Source organism: Centropristis striata, chromosome 1, assembly GCF_030273125.1.
Source record: "Centropristis striata isolate RG_2023a ecotype Rhode Island chromosome 1, C.striata_1.0, whole genome shotgun sequence".
Lineage (NCBI taxonomy): Eukaryota > Metazoa > Chordata > Actinopteri > Perciformes > Serranidae > Centropristis > Centropristis striata.
Window position 1 is genome coordinate 11,335,774 of NC_081517.1, and position 16,609 is coordinate 11,352,382.

At 38.0% G+C, this 16,609-nt stretch overlaps 1 protein-coding gene across 1 annotated transcript in view; it reads left to right on the forward strand.

The window, feature by feature from the left end:
• Positions 1–3,880: 3,880 nt before the first annotated feature.
• Positions 3,881–16,609, forward strand: part of kcnh1b (potassium voltage-gated channel, subfamily H (eag-related), member 1b) — a 49,583-nt gene continuing 36,854 nt past the window's right edge. Inside the window, exons 1-4 of the mRNA XM_059330554.1 lie at positions 3,881–4,021; positions 12,548–12,671; positions 13,135–13,241; positions 16,223–16,351. Coding sequence (XP_059186537.1) covers positions 3,949–4,021; positions 12,548–12,671; positions 13,135–13,241; positions 16,223–16,351 — 433 coding nt within the window. The 5' untranslated portion in view covers positions 3,881–3,948. The remainder of the gene's footprint in view (positions 4,022–12,547; positions 12,672–13,134; positions 13,242–16,222; positions 16,352–16,609) is intronic.

Consider the following 16,609-nt stretch of genomic DNA (forward strand, 5'->3'; position numbering starts at 1 on the left):
CTGCTGCGACGCCTGTGGTAGCAGATCCCTCCGCCGACAAAAAATAAATAAAATAAAATTAAAATAAATAGAACATAAAATAAAAAAATGACATTAAACAGCAGCAAAGCTAGTAATAAAATGAATTAAAGCAAAACCGAGTATAAAATGTGTGGAAAATATAGATATCAGGTATAAATCAAGCTGTAAACAACATGATTTTATACGAATAAATGTCTCAATTAATCAACAATGAAGTCTAATGACATTATTACATATATCAAGTGAAACAGGTTGAATGTTGATGATTATTCAGCGTGTTATTTCTATTTTCGCTGCTTGTTTGAGTCAGTATGGCTGCGCTGACAGCTGGTGGCCAGCAGGGGGCGACACCGCACCGCCGTCCGACCGCAAGCTCACCTGCCCCGAGCTGATAATAATAATATAATAATACAGTAAAACACAATAGAGAAAGGTACAATGAGACGAAAGTGCAAAACTCACCTTCTGCTTCATTAAAGAAAGCTGTATATGCTCAATATTTTTTTAAATATCTAAAAGAAAGAACAGAATTTCCAAGAAATGATAAAAAAAAAAAAATTAAAAAAGGCTAAAAAAAAATGCTGACACCCACCCCCCCAAAAACAACAACAACAACAACAACAACAACAACAACAACAACAAACAAACAAACAAAAAAAAACAACAAATAAAAATCAGATAATTCAGTTTAAATAGTTTAAATAGTAAATTCACAAATTCACTTCAGATTAATTTTGGAGATTCTTAACTTACCAAAGCAGTGCAGACAATTTTTATCGAATAAAAACACGTTTAATAGCACAAAATGTAATAATGGGTCAAAATGCACAAAAGGCATTTTATACATTTACTTTTTACATTACGCACAATATGCAATACTTGTAATAATACATCTGTGTTTGTTTTATGACGTGTGTAAAGCCACTTCAGTTTTAAAAGAACGACATTTATTAACTCTTTTCTTAAGTGAAATCAAACCTTCATTTTATATATTATTTGCATTCATATCTTGAATAAATTAAACTAAATAAATATAAAACAACATATTTTATAGTTGTATTATTTAACCATCATGAACATTCATATTTTAAAAAACCCTTCATTTAAATATTATTCGCGTTCATATTTTAAAGAAATCAACTGAAATATATTTTTATATTTTTTCTTCTAAAAATAACATATTTTTTAGAAGTTATATTAATCAACCAACATTAACATTCATATTTAAAAACTATCTAAAGTAAATGTATTTTAATATTTTCTAGTGAAATATTCACTTTTATTTTTATATTATTTACATCCTGAACTAGAAACTAATATTGTTTTCATCTTCAAAAATGCTATATAAATCAGATTTATTCTATATATATAATAATTATATATAAAATTGAAAACAAATAAATAAATAGGAAAACAGATTTAAAAAAACATACATTTGCAATGAAAATATAAGTAAATAAAAAATTGAATCATGAAAAACAAAGAACACATTCCTCACCATTTCACTTCTTTCTGTTTTCTCCACTAATGAAAAAAACAGCAACTAATAGCTTCATGGGAATACATCAACAGTGTTTGTATGTATTGATTGGTTTAGCTGGTTTGGCTGTAGCAGTGAGTAGAATCTTTGCAATGAAACAAACAGACAGGGAACGCTGAAAATACAGATGTGGTTGATAAGATAAAACACACATGCTGGAGGATATTTATGTAATTTAAACACCGTCTTTAAAAAAAATAATTCTCTATACGCCACAAAAATAGACTTGACATGTAAATTAGTGTGGGGGTCTCTGTCAGTGTGGACTGGCACATTTAACAGAATCCTGTTTGTTTTGTGAGAGTGACGTATATAAAAACGGTTTATAGCCACTTTAGAAGGCACTTTCAGTGGCAGTTCTACACAGGGGCCTCCAGGGGCCACTGCCCCTGTGAAGAAGCCCTTGGCCCCTGCTGTGGCCCTTGTGTCAAATTAATAATAAAATGATCAATTCCTAACGATGAACGACGGAACAATTCTTACCTATTTCTTGTTCAAAAAGATCTCATAGTACAAAAAAAAGGAACCCAGAATGTGAACATTGTATCATAGTTTAATTGTGCAATAAAAGCTTGTGTATATTAAAAAAGATCACTCTCACTGTGCTGCACTTTAAAAATAAATAAAAATAATTGTGCACAAAAATGAGAAGTGTCATTGTCGTACAAAAATAATTGTTATAGTTGGTAAGTCTCATTGTTTTAATCAATGTATTTGTATCTCCCAAATATACTTAAATGAGATTTTTAAATAAGCTCAAATAAAGGTTTTGAATGCTTAAATGCTTTTGCCGTTTTTTAATGTGCTCCTCTGATTAAGCACTGGCCCCTGTTTGGCCCCCGCAGTAAAATTGGTCTAGAACCGCCACTGGGCACTTTGTTAAATGTTCTCCATTTATGGACACCTTAGAGGACACCTATTTCTGTTTTCTTTATTAATGGGTACCTTAGAAGGCACTTCATCATGTTTTCTCCCTTCTACAAGGGCACCCCGAAGAACATAGCATCGAGTTTTCTCCAGTTATAGGCACATTAGAGGGCACTTTTCACATTTTCTCCATTCAAGGGCACTTTAGAGGACACTTCCTCACATGTTCACCCGAAGAACATGACATCGAGTTTTTCCAGTTATGGGCAACCTAGATGGCACTATGAAGCATTTTCTCCATTTATTGGACCTTTGCAGGACACTTCTTTACATTTTCTCCCTTCAAGGGCACTTTAGAGGGCACTTCCTCATGTTTTCTCTACTAGAAGGGCACCTTAGATGGCACCTTTGTGTTTTCTCCATTCAAGGGCACCTTAGAGGACACTTCTTTGAGGTTTTCTATTCAAGGGCACCCTTGAAAGCATTTTTTCATGTTTTCTCTTTTAGAAGGGCACCCTGAAGAACATGGCATTGTGTTTTCTCCATTCAAGGGAGTATACCCAGGCTAACCTTCGAGGGCACTTTTTCCATATTTTCTCAATTCAAAGGCACCTTAGCGGGCTCTTCTTTACATTTTCTCCATTCAAGGGCACCCTTGAAGGCACTTCATATTTTCTCTATTAGAAGGGCATGAAGAAGAACATGGCATTGCATTTTCTCCATTAAAGGGCACCTTAGAGGGTACTTCTTCACATTTTTCCATTCAAAGGCACCTTATAGGGCATTTCTTTGTGTTTTCTCCATTCAAGGGCACCTTAGGGGGCACATCCTCACGTTTTCTCCTTTCAAAGGCTTCTCCATTTAAGGGTACCCAGGGCACTTATTTGCGTTTTCTCCATTTAAGGGTACCTTATATTGCACTTCTTTACATTTTATCCATTTATGGGCACCTCAGAGAGCACTTCTTCACCTTTTTTCTATTGTCTGCAATTCCTCTACTTATGGTAACCTTCAAGGGCACATCATCAGTTTTTCTCCGTTTATGGGCACCTTATAAGGCACTTCATCACGTTTTCTCTGCTAGAAGGGCACCCGAGGGAACATGGCATTGTGTTTTCTCCATTACGGCACCATAGCGAGCTCCTCATCATGTTCCATTCATCATTTGGGAATCCAAAACAGCTCTGATGTTAAATTATTTCCCTGAGATCTGGATGTTGATTTTTGGGGCTTTGTGGGTCTCTCTCTCTCTCTCTCTCTCTCTCTCTCTCTCTCTTGATTCAATTCAATAAGGCTTTATTGGCCTCCCCCCTCTCTCTCTCCCTCTCTCTCTCTCTCCCTCTCTCTCCATCACATCCCTCCTCACGGTGGCTCATCTCCGAGCTCGTGCTGCAACCATCTGCCAATAACGAGCCTGCTGAGAGAGAGAGAGAGAGAGAGAGAGAGCCTCCTACTCTACGGCTCGCGGGGCTCGTGCAGCATCAGATATGTGAGTCTCGCGCTGCAGCAGGACGGCAGGTATGGCGGGAGGACGGCGGGGTCTCGTGGCCCCTCAGAACACCTTCCTGGAGAACATCGTCCGCCGGTCCAACGGTAGGATCCGGTTCAGTCCGGTCTCTAGTCGCTCCGTCCTTCCCGGACGGCTAACCGCCGAGCTAACGGTGTTTACCTTCACAGGTGTCCGTCCGCGAGCCATCATTCATTTCATATCGTCATACAGCGGCACGTGTGCTTAGTGTTCATTCATATCTTAAAGAAATTAACCAAAATATACATAAAATAAAACGTGTTATAGTCCTGTTTATACAGCATATATTCATATTTGATATTCATGTTTTATATATATGTTTTAATGCTATCAGAGTTAAATATTTACCTTCATTTTATATATAAATATATTTGTATAAGTTAAACAAGATATATATATATATATATATATATATATATATAAAAAATATATTATATATTATGTTATAGTCCTGTTATATATATCCATATTCTATTGTATTTTAAAAACAAACCAAATGTGTTTTAATGCTTTCAAAGTGAAATATTGACCTTCCTTTTTAAATTATTTGCATTCATATTTTAAATAAATTAAACAATATATATATAAAACAACATATGTTATAGTCCTGTTATCTGTATATTCATATTTAGAAACGAACTAAATGTGTTTTAATGCTTTCAAAGTTAAATATTTACCTTCAGTTTTATATTATTTGCATTCATATTTTAAATAAATTAAACAAAATATAAATCAAACAACATATGTTAAAGTCCTGTTATTTAACCATCATGAACATTCATGTTTTAAAAGCCTTCATTTTTATATTATTTTTGTTCATATTTTAAAGGAATTAACTAAAATATATCCCGATATTTTCAACGTTTTTTCTTCTAAAAACAACAAGTTATATTATTCAATTTAAATGAAAATTAATTTTTAAGAGTAACTAAAGTAAATTTATTTCAATATTTACCTTCATTTTATATTATTTACAATCTGAACTAGAAACTAATATATATTTTAATATGTTTTCATCTTCAAAAAGAAACACAAAGAACATTTATCATATTCGAAAAAACTAACTAAAATTGAATTTAATATTTTCTTAAAGTGAAGTTTGAACCTTTAGTTTTGTAATATTTACGTTGATATTAACACACTAATCAAAATAATTTTTTAATATTTTTGATATGCTTTCTTCTTCTAAAAGAAACACATATTTACTTTCATTTTTAGATGTTTTATAATTTAACCAAAAATAACATTCATCATATTAAAAAAACTAACTAAAGTGAATTGATTTTAATATTTTCTAAAAGTGAATTGTTGACCTTAATTTTTAATTAATTCATAATTTAATATTATTATTTTTATTATTATCATTATTCACTATTTTTATTATTGTTATTATTATTATTACACCTTTACATTTTAAAGTTATTTTAATTTGCAAGATTTACATTCGAGCTGCAACCAACAATAGTTTTTATTATGGATTATTGTGATTGTTAATTTTAATGGTCTGATCCGTAAAAACGTCGTCCAGCTGCTTTCTTTCTTTAAATCTCTTATTTGGTTAAATAAACCCCAAATATTTTCAGTTAAATATGATAGAAAACCAGAAATCTTCACATGAATGAATGAAAATGAAAATTGATATTTTCTCACTTTACTTATGCATTTTCTAAATAGTTGGCAAATTTTTTTCATCTTCCAGACATTTAAGAAAAAGTAGATTTCTGGGAATTTAAAGCTAAAGACATATCTTAAAGATATGAATCAATATTTTTAGTTCGCATCAGATTATTGGATCAATTATCAGAGACTGTTTTCATAGATTTAACCAAGATTCATATTTTAACAACAAGCTACTTCATTGAATTGACCGATGGACTTTTTCTGAAAATGATTTTTTCAAGCTGTTCTTCATTCGTAAACCAAGAAAAGAAAAAGTTAGAAGTGAGAGAGATCCGAGCCCTCAGGGCTTCCGTAGCATCATGTCTCAGTTTATTCTTTCATTTCTATTTCAGGTTTTAGTTCTGATCCTTTTCTGCTGCGTCTGTTTCACAGATTTTCAACTTTTAACTTTGACAAGACAGACGTATGCGCCTTCACACACACACACACACACACGCACACACACAGTTCCTAAACATTTTTCTGGCCTGTGACTGAATGTGGCGCCGTGTGTTCATGAACCCTGTGAGACGTGTTGCACTAAAGCAATATGAGAAATATTACTAATAGATTATACAGTTAGACATTCAAGTCTTTTATTTGTCATGTGTTTGACATTAGGCAAAGAATAAAACAGGTTCTTTGTTCCCCCACAAGTCTTTACTGACGTGCCCACTTTATACTGATGACAGTCAGTGTTTCTCCTGCAGTAAATGTGTTGTTGTGTCCTCTTATGTGTGAATCTTTGTGCACCCTGGGGTCCCTAAACAGTCTGTGAGCTGCATAAATCGGGTCTGACTGGAAAGCTGAGACTCTTATGGATTCAATGAGCCCAAATGGTCATTTTCAAAGGGCTCACCCTGACCTCTGACCTCAAGATATCTAAATGAAAATAGGTTCTATAGATACAAACAAGTCTCCTCTTTACTGACCTGCCCACTTTATGCTGATCTCCTTTGGTTTTCCAGTTTAGACTTTGGATTGATCAGAAGGACCTGAGGATCTAAGGAAGCGGATTGGCTCGTAGGGAGTTAATAGTTCTGTGATATAGTGATGAGCTGGACCTGAAAGAGCTTTAAAAGTGATCAGTAAAATCTTAAAATCAACCCTAAAACAAACAGGGAGCCAGAGCAAAGAAGCTAAAATCGGGGTGAGGTGATGTTGTCTGTTAAAACCGGTAAGAAGCTGAGCTGCTACATCTGAACCAGTTGGAGATGAGAAAGGGATTTGTGTGAGATGCCAGAGAGGAGAGGAGGGAGTTACAGTAATCTAAAAGGGAGAATATGAGAGTGTGAATGACTTCTTCCGGGTCAGAGGTTAACAGCATGGGTTTGATTTTAGAGATGGAGCGTAGATGGAAAAAAACACAACTGAACAACTTCTCTGATTTGTGGGTCAAAAGTAAGAATGTGACTCCCTGATTTCTAGCGGTAGATTTAATGTTGGCGGATAGTGGACTGAGATGATTTTGGAAGTGACTAATGGTGTGAGGAGGACTGAACAGATACTTTATTAAATCTTTGGGCTGTTTTTAGACGTGACATGCCCACTTTATGCACTTTATCAGAAGCTGTTTGGGGCAGAGCCCATGCAGTGTTTCTCCTGCAGTAAATGTGTTGTTGTGTCCTTCATGTGTGTGAATCTTTGTGCATCCTGGGGTCCCTAAACAGTCTGTAAGTTGCATAAATCGGGTCTGACTGGAAAGCTGAGACTCTTGTGGATTCAATGAGCCCAATTTTCTTCATGTTTGATGATGTTAGTGAGTGAAACTTGAGCTCAGTGTATAAAATGAGCTGCTGTGACCTCTAGGATAATCACAGCCTCATGAAACTTTACAACCACAAACTAGAGACCTAGAGCATTCAGAGGATGGATGGCTGAGACACTAGATTCACTATAAGCAGCAACACAACACAAGTGCTGCCATACAATCGCACAAAATACACAAATCTACTAAATGTCAAAAGTTTCTGAAACCAGATCACAGCATGGATTTTCCTCTGCTGCTCTAAAGGTCTTGGAGTCTGAATGTGAGATTCTCAGTGAGTCGCCTCAGTCTGTGAGACTGTAAACAGTTAATTAGCTTGGCTCGTATCCGCTCGGCCCAACTAATGAAATGATAAAAAGATGAAATCAACCACGAACTCTGACGGCGATGCCAAGAGGACAAGTGTTCGTCCTGACGGGCGATGGAGGGAAACATCGCCATGACTGAGATCCTTTAGATTATCTGACAGAACTAAAGAGGGCTGACACAGAAATCTGACAAACATCTAATCCAGATATATGAAAAATGATTTTACTGCAACATATAAAATCTATAAATCTCTATAAATCTATTAGTCCTGCAGCTCTCAGAACAACTCCAACATGTCTTTATGCAGAATAACACAGTAAGAATAACAGAAATAAGAAAAAAGTTGAATTTCTCTGATAAATTATTCTTTAAAACAGTAAAAATGTATATATAAACACTTTTCCAAGTGCCCACCAGTGTCAGAATGTTGCAAAAAACACAAAAAATGACCATAAAAAGAGACAAAATTATAAAAAGATTAAATTACAAAAACACACAAAATTACAAATTCTCTCTCTCTCTCTCACTCTCTCTCACGCTCTCTCTCTCTCTCTCTCTCTCTCTCTCTCTCTCACACACACACACACACACACACACATACACACACATTCACACACAGACAAACACACACACACTCACACACACACACGCTTACACACTCAGAGGAGGCGGCCGGTGATTGGCCGGTAGCTGTTTGTTCTGCTGTGTCCAGACTGAATATTAATCAGAGTGAGCGAATTAAATATTAAACTGTTCCCCTCAGTGGTTCAGTCAGGAGGATTTGTCTCTTTAATCATTTCATCTTAATATGAGCTTCATATTAATCATGAGTACGATATTAATCACAACTTTTTTATGTCATTTTGTTAAGTCCTGTTATATTATCACAATATCAGCGGCATAAATTGGGCTCAAAATGACAATAATATCTTTTACTGCAGCGATCATAAACCTGCAGACGCCAGCAGAATCAGAACCTGATCCTCCTCAGAGATCCGCGTCCTTCAGTCATCAAACTTTCAAACTTTCAAACTAATCACCTGTAACTCAAACTGCTGCACAGAGTGAAAATAACAACACAATATGTTTAATGAAAGGACATGGAGACTAATGCATACTGAGTAATGAAAATATGAGTAAATAAAATAATTAAAGATTATATATATATACACATAAATATATATATAAGGAAGATAACGCCGGTGAATTAGCCGTACACTAACTGTATCCCAAATCGGACACTTTCTCTCATCACATTTACTTTGGTATTGTAATTATTCATGTAAATCTCCAAGTACATAAATTAAATTTCACACGTAGATTGTTAAATATGTATCTTCCATTATCAAACTGGATAAGGTGCATATTACTGGTGATTTTAATATTCATATAGATGATCAGTCATCTAACACTGGTACTAAGCTTTTAAATATCACTGAGTCTTTTAATTTTGTGCAACATGTCTCTGGTCCCACGCATTTAAAGGGACATACACTGGACCTTGTCTTCTCACATGGATTGATGGTGGAAAATCTACATGTGGAAGAATCTCTTGTCAGTGACCACAGCTGTATCTCCTTTGATATGGCATATGTTGAGAAGCACCTGTAGAACCTGATGATGTAATAACTTCCCGATAATGTAATAAAGTGCATTTCCCAATAATTTAATACACTTTTTTCCAATAATGTAATAAAGTATCAGGTTTTATTACATTTTCAATGGACTCAAGTGCAGATTTTTATTACAGTATCGGGGTTATTACATTATCGGGAATTTATTACATTATCAGGCTCTACAGCACCCGTCATGTATTGTTCAGGGAAAGAAACGTTTTATTAATCAGCCTGTTGTTGACAGCTTTATTTACATTTACATTTACATTTAGTCATTTAGCAGACGCTTTTATCCAAAGCGACTTCCAGGAAAAGTAAAAGTAAACAATCAAGGTATAGTACAGTAAGAGCTATTAGTGCTAGTGACAATTCTTTGAGGAGTAGACTTATCATGTGGTCTAGGAGAGAAGATGCTCTCTGAAGAGCTGGGTCTTCAGGAGTTTTTTAAAGGTAGAGAGGGACGCCCCTGCTCTGGTGGGAACTGGTAGTGTGTTCCACCACCGGGGAACAAGTGCAAAGAGTCTGGATTGCATTGGCATATTTCCCTGTTTGACGCTGAGCCTGCTCCAAACAATGATGATGATGATAATGATGTGAATTCACTGGTACAGTGTTTTAATCTTCGATGCAAGTCAGTTCTTGATAAAGTAGCTCCAATCAAAGCAAGATCCACCGCTCTTAGGAAACCTTGCCCTTGGATAAATGAAGAGATTAAAAACCACAGGAGCACCTGCTGCAAGGCAGAGCGGCTGTGGAAAGCATCGAAGCTTGAGGTCCACAGGCTGTACCTCAAGGATCCGAGATTTGCTTTAAACCGCAAGAGCTGCTTATTTTGCCCAACTTATTTCTCGTAATAAGAGAAATCCTAAATTTCTGTTTGATACCATCAGCTCTATTACATCCCCTGATGTCCCAGTGGCCCCAGTCTCTTCCGCGACTGATTGTAATGTTTTGCCAGTTTTATGGTAAACAAGGTTAATGACATCAGGGCCAATATTCCTCAAACTGTTTTAAACTCTTGTACTTTTCTGTTTCCTTGGTGTAAATGGTCCTTGTTTTCTTTGCTCTCACTGCCAGACATCAGTGCGCTCCTTGCCAACATGACACCGTCCTCCAGCCCGCTGGACATACTCCTGGCATCACTGTATCATAAAACTGTTAGCTCTATTGGCTCCTGCATTTAGAGATAATAAATCAATCTCTCCAAACTGGTGTTGTCCCAGTCTCATTTAAACAGGCAGCAGTGAAACCTAAATTGAAGAAACCAAACTTGGATCCTGCTGATTAAAAAAATTATAGGCCCATTTCAAAGCTCCCTTTTCTAGCTAAAATCCTGGAAAAGGTAGTAGCTGAACAATCAGGCTTTCGGAAAAAGCACTCCACTGAGACTGCCCTAACTTGAGTTTCAAGCGATGTCCTGATGGCAGCAGACTCTGGTCAATTGACAGTTCTGGTACTCTTAGATCTCACAGCTGCATTCAACACGGTAGATCATAAAATCTTACTAGATAGACTCAGAGACACTTTTGGGATATCTGGTACCGTCTTGAATTGGTTCCAGTCCTACTTGACTGACAGGAGTTTTTTTGGTCCATGTCAATGAGTTCTTATCCGACCTGACAGAGCTAGCCTGTGGGGTCCCACAGGGATCAGTCCTTGGCCCTTTACTCTTTTTACTTTACATGACCCCTCTTGGGCAGATTATCGGTGAGTTAAGTGATGTTTCTTATCATCTGTATGCTGATGATATTCAGCTCTACTGCTCTTTCAAGCAGACAGAGCTACACAAATTAGATACCTTAAAGGCCTGCTTGACTGTCATCAAAAAATGGCAAAATAATAATCTCCTTCAACTGAACTCTGCCAAAACGGAAACACTGATTTTTGCCCCAGACACTGCTATTCTCCTCATAAAGCAGCATTTAGGTCAGTTAGGTCCCTCTGTCCAACTTAGCTTACGTAACCTAGGAGTTGTGTTTGACAAGGACATGTCCCTGGACCACCACTGTAAACTGTTGGTGAAGAACTGCTTTTATCATCTCCGGAATATCGCTAAACTGAGGTCTATGATCTCAAAAACTGAAATGGAAATTATAATTCATGCCTTTGTGTCATCTCGCATTGATTATTGCAACACTCTTTTTATGTGTTTTAACAAAAAGGCTGTAAATCGCCTTCAGACTGTGCAGAACGCAGCAGCAGGGCTCGTAACTGGAGCTAGGAAAAGAGATCATATCACCCTGATTTTATACTCTTTACATTGGCTACCAGTTAATTTTAGGATTCATTTTAAGATTTTAGTACTTACTTTTAGAGCCCTAAATGATCAAGCTCCTGTGTACATTGCTGAACTGCTGAGACCCTACTCACTACTACTCACGTAAGGTCGTCAGATCAAAAACTCTTGATGGTCCCCCGGACCCATTTTAAAACGCGAGGTGACTGCTCTTTCCAGGCCAGTGCCCCTCACCTCTGGAATGCACTTCCACTGACCTTACGCAGCATAGAGTCCACACGATCCCCGACCATGGCAGCCTACATGTCTATGTATCCTTGAGCAAGATACTGAACCCCAAATTGCTCCCGATGCTGCGTTCATCGGTGTGTGAATGAATTCCCGATTGGTGCCAGGAGGCACCGTTTAGGGTAGCCTCTGCCACCAGTATGAATGTGTGTGTGAACGGGTGAATGAGCGCAGTCTTTAGTGTAAAGCACTTTGAGTGGTCGCAAAGCGACTAGAAAAGCGCTATATGAGTGCAGGTCCATAAATCAATTATACCAACACTGGTGGTGGCGAATTTGAAATGAAAACACCGGAAAGTGCAGCACTGCAGATGTGTCCGATTTCTATATATATGTGTGTGTGTGTGTGTGTGTGTGTGTGTATGTATGTATGTATGTATGTATGAATACAAGAATTAGAATTAAAATAAATGTAATATAAACAATAAAATATAGGTAAAACAGACAAAAGCTAATTAATAAAACAAATATAAACCATAAAATAGTGATAAAAAGATAATAATCCAGATTCAGATCTTGACAGCTTGCAGGATCACCTCATGTTCTGGTCCTGGAACAGCTGGAAGACAAGAAGGCTGCAGCTGTCATACACACTAATACATATAAAACAGAAAGGAGGTAGTAAGAAGGTGAAATATCAAACAATGATGGGCTAACAGAGTACCTTTATCAGTCAGTTGTGGTGATGAGCTGGTTCATTATCTCTCTGTGTTCAGACACTAACTTCGTGCTGGGGAACGCTCAGATCGTCGACTGGCCGATAGTCTACAGCAACGACGGATTCTGTAAACTGTCAGGATTCCACCGAGCAGAGGTGATGCAGAAAAGCAGCACCTGCAGGTACACACACCCACACACACAGACACACACACACACACACACACACACAGACATACACACACACACAGACATACACGCACGCGCGCACACACACACACACACAGACATACACGCACACACACACACACACACACACACACACAGACATACACGCACACACACACACACACACACAGACATACACGCACACACACACACACACAGAGACATACACGCACACACACACACACACAAAGACATACACGCACACACACACACACACACACAGACATACACGCACACACACACACACACACACACATAGACATACACGCACACGCACGCACACACACACACACACACACACACACACAGAGTCACACACACAGAGTCACACACACACACAAACACACACACACACACACACACACACACACACAGATGGTGAGTGTATCAGCAGTGTATGTGTGTGTGTGTCCTGCAGCTTCATGTATGGCGAGCTGACGGATAAAGAGATGAGTGAGAAGGTTCGACTCACCTTCGAGAACTACGAGATGAACTCCTTTGAGATTCTGATGTACAAGAAAAACCGTGAGTACCGGCCGCTCAGATTAACCCTTTCACATCTAAAAACACACCTGGAGGACCGCTAGCAGCATTGTGCAGGAGACGACTCGTGATGCAGAAAGTCACGTTTTCTTCTCTCCTGATGACGGCTCGCCTTCTTAGTGACCTGTCAATCAAAGGTAGCAACGCCCCAAATCATACGATTCTTTATCTTCTATTTTCTTCTAAATGGGGGCATTATTGAGTGTGCTTGTAAGAGCACACTATATACTCTCCACCGGACTTCTTCTTCTCCTTTTTCTTCTTCTGTTTCTTCCGTGTTTTTTTCTCGATCAACTCCTCCTCCCAGAGTTTTGGTCGCACATACACTAAAAAGGTATCAAATCGACCGGCTCGGCCATGACAAGTATGCTGTGACTTTTCTAAAGGTTTCGACAAACGGTTTTCAAATTATTTGGCAAAAACACAGCAAGAAATCCCCCCAATGTTACCCTGTGGAGAGGCTAGAGTGGATCACATCATCGCTAGAGTGCAGAGGGAGAGAAAAATTTGTCAAAAAATACATTTGGAAACTGTGCTCCAGGTCGCAAATACCACTCTACAGAAATAATTTATGCATAGAAACGTAGTAAAATTTGTCTTCTCACTCACATTTATCTGCTAAAGCTGTCAGAGTTATAGTTTGGACGTAGGACGCACAGATGCGTCACCCACAAGCACCCACATCCTGATAGACCGCCATGTTAAAAAGGAGGGAAAATTTCTGGAGGAAAGCAGAGGTACCAGTTTCTTCTGATCACTCTAAAAAAACAATTTCTTCATTTTTCTTCACAAAACACATATGTAGACGTACAGGAAGAAGTCAGGATGCTCAAAGTGAAGTCGGATCGCTGACTGTTTCTGTGTCTCTGTCTGTGTCTGTGTCTGTTGGAAATTTCTGGGTTCTGGGATGAGAAATTGATAAACACTACAGCTCAATTTTTTAAAGAAAAGCTCAATTTTTAAAGTCTAGAGTCTAGACATTGTTAATGTGGTAAATGACTATAAAAGCTGGAAACGGCTGATTTTCTGATGAAATATCTCATATATATATTGTCCTGTGTTCCAGTGGCACATTGTGTTAATCAGCGTTTAAAGTGTTAAAGACTGCTGAGGATCTGGAGGTAAAGTTGGAGATTTGTACATGTTGTTAATGTCTTTATAAATTTCAGATTCATCCTGTAAGTCATTTGTGTTTTCATGGGAAACAACAGACAGACAGTTTCTGGGTGAGCCCGAACTTTTGAGCGCTGGTGTAGTAATAATCGTGAAGGGCCTAACACCGAAAATCCACGGGGCTCGTTCACGGCTCGTTGTGTATTTGGTCCATCCTCCACACGGCGTCAACACCCACCGGGAGTGTTTAAAAAGTGGCGCCTCTTGTGTGCGCCACAGTGTTTCACTTTCGTTCGATGGTGTTTACTTGCTGATTTGATCGTATGACTCCCCTCGAGATGTAAAGACTAGCTCAACATGGATTCTGTTTACGGGCGTTTATTGAGCCGTGAAAACTACATTAAAATACATAAAGCACAAATAGATACAAAACATTCTCATAATAATTACAATAATACGTACATTATACATAAATTAAATGCTTGCAGCCTAATTGAGTAAAATATGCGTTACAATAGCAAGTATGCGCCTATCATGTGAACATAATTTAAACAGTAATAACAACATTATACAACAAAGAAAATAAAACTTTGCCTCATTGGCCGCATCGGGGGGAATGAAAATAAACCTTCATGGAAACTCCACCATCAGAAACAAACAAAAAAACTACAAAAATACTTGCAAAACATAGAAAAACTCCTTCTTTCTCTGTCACTCTGTCTCTTCTGCTGTGCGTGCATCAACAACAATAACCAAAGAAGCATCAAACAATAGTTACATTATTACCATAACTTTTAATATTAATTCTACAAATATGAACTTTACTAGGATATTTATTTATTTCCTTAAATGTATTAACTTATTCATTACTATTTTATTCATTATCACAAAGTTATTAAATTAACAAAATTATCTATTGTTTATTAAAACTGCTTCTGCTAGCAGTTACAGATCGTTTTCATCCATTTGCTCATCTACCAAGGGTCAATAGGCTTTGTAGTTAAATGTCTTTTTTTTGGTGCTATTTAACTTGTGTTTATTGTTGTTTCAAACCTTTAATGCTGCCTGTGTACTTATATTTACTGCTTAAAGTACCGTTATCAGCTATGTGAATGAAAGCTTGTTGTCTGTGTTTAAGTTAACAAAAGGATTTAGCTGTTATGTTGATCTAGCGATGTTAAATACGACCTGGAGTCTGCTCATGGTGTTTTATTTTGAAAAACGACCGGATTAGCTCTGCAATTTCTGTATGACTTCCTGTCAGAACCATCCGCTCTCTGTCCAGCTTGACGAGCCATACTCCGCGGACGGGCCCGGTGGATTTTGGGGGCAATGAGACCTGGTGTAATTATAAGTTACTTGACCTACCTGAAGTTACCGTCACCTACAACCTTCACCGTTTTCCCGCCAATCCACACCAAACTGTCAAAACAGCGGCCCCGTGACCTCCAACCAGCCAGGCCTCGGTACACGCTCTAACGTTCAGCACGAGGACAAGGCTCTGACCAATCGTAGCGTCACAGGTCGGGGCTTGTTCTGAGCTGCAGTAGGATCCAGGTCCCGGACCAGGACCAGGTCCAGGACCTGTCCTGATCATTCACCAGCTCACAGGTTAAAGCCCATTTACTGTCCGTGACTTTTTTATTCCAGCTCCTCTGGGTAATGTGTAGAGAAGTTCATCTATAATGCAGAGAATGACCCAGAACCCAGAAACATACCGAGACCCAGAGACCCAGTTTAAGTCCTGAACTGGGACAGAGACTGTCTGACTGTCAGCAGCTTCATGAGACAGCACTTTCACTCACAGTATGGACTGGTGTGTGTGTGTGTGTGTGTGTGTGTGTTTTCAGGGATGCCTGTGTGGTTCTTTGTGAAGATCGCTCCCATCAGGAACGAGCAGGACAAAGTGGTCCTGTTTCTCTGCACCTTCAGTGACATCACCGCCTTCAAGCAGCCAATCGAGGACGACTCTTCAAAAGGTAGGCGGGGCTACAGGCGACGCTCTCTTTGTTCACACACAGGTTTGGGAGGAGCCGACACATTTCGTTTAGCTGCAGACGCTGACTCTTTGGAAATTTGCAATCCACAAACACACTGATGTGGCATTTAAACATTTAAAGAGACAATTAAACAAGACTAACAATAAAAAAGAGAAGAGAGCCGTATGTTATTTATCAGATAATTTCTTTATATACAGATAATACACAGTACATATCTGATTAGAAAAGATATATATA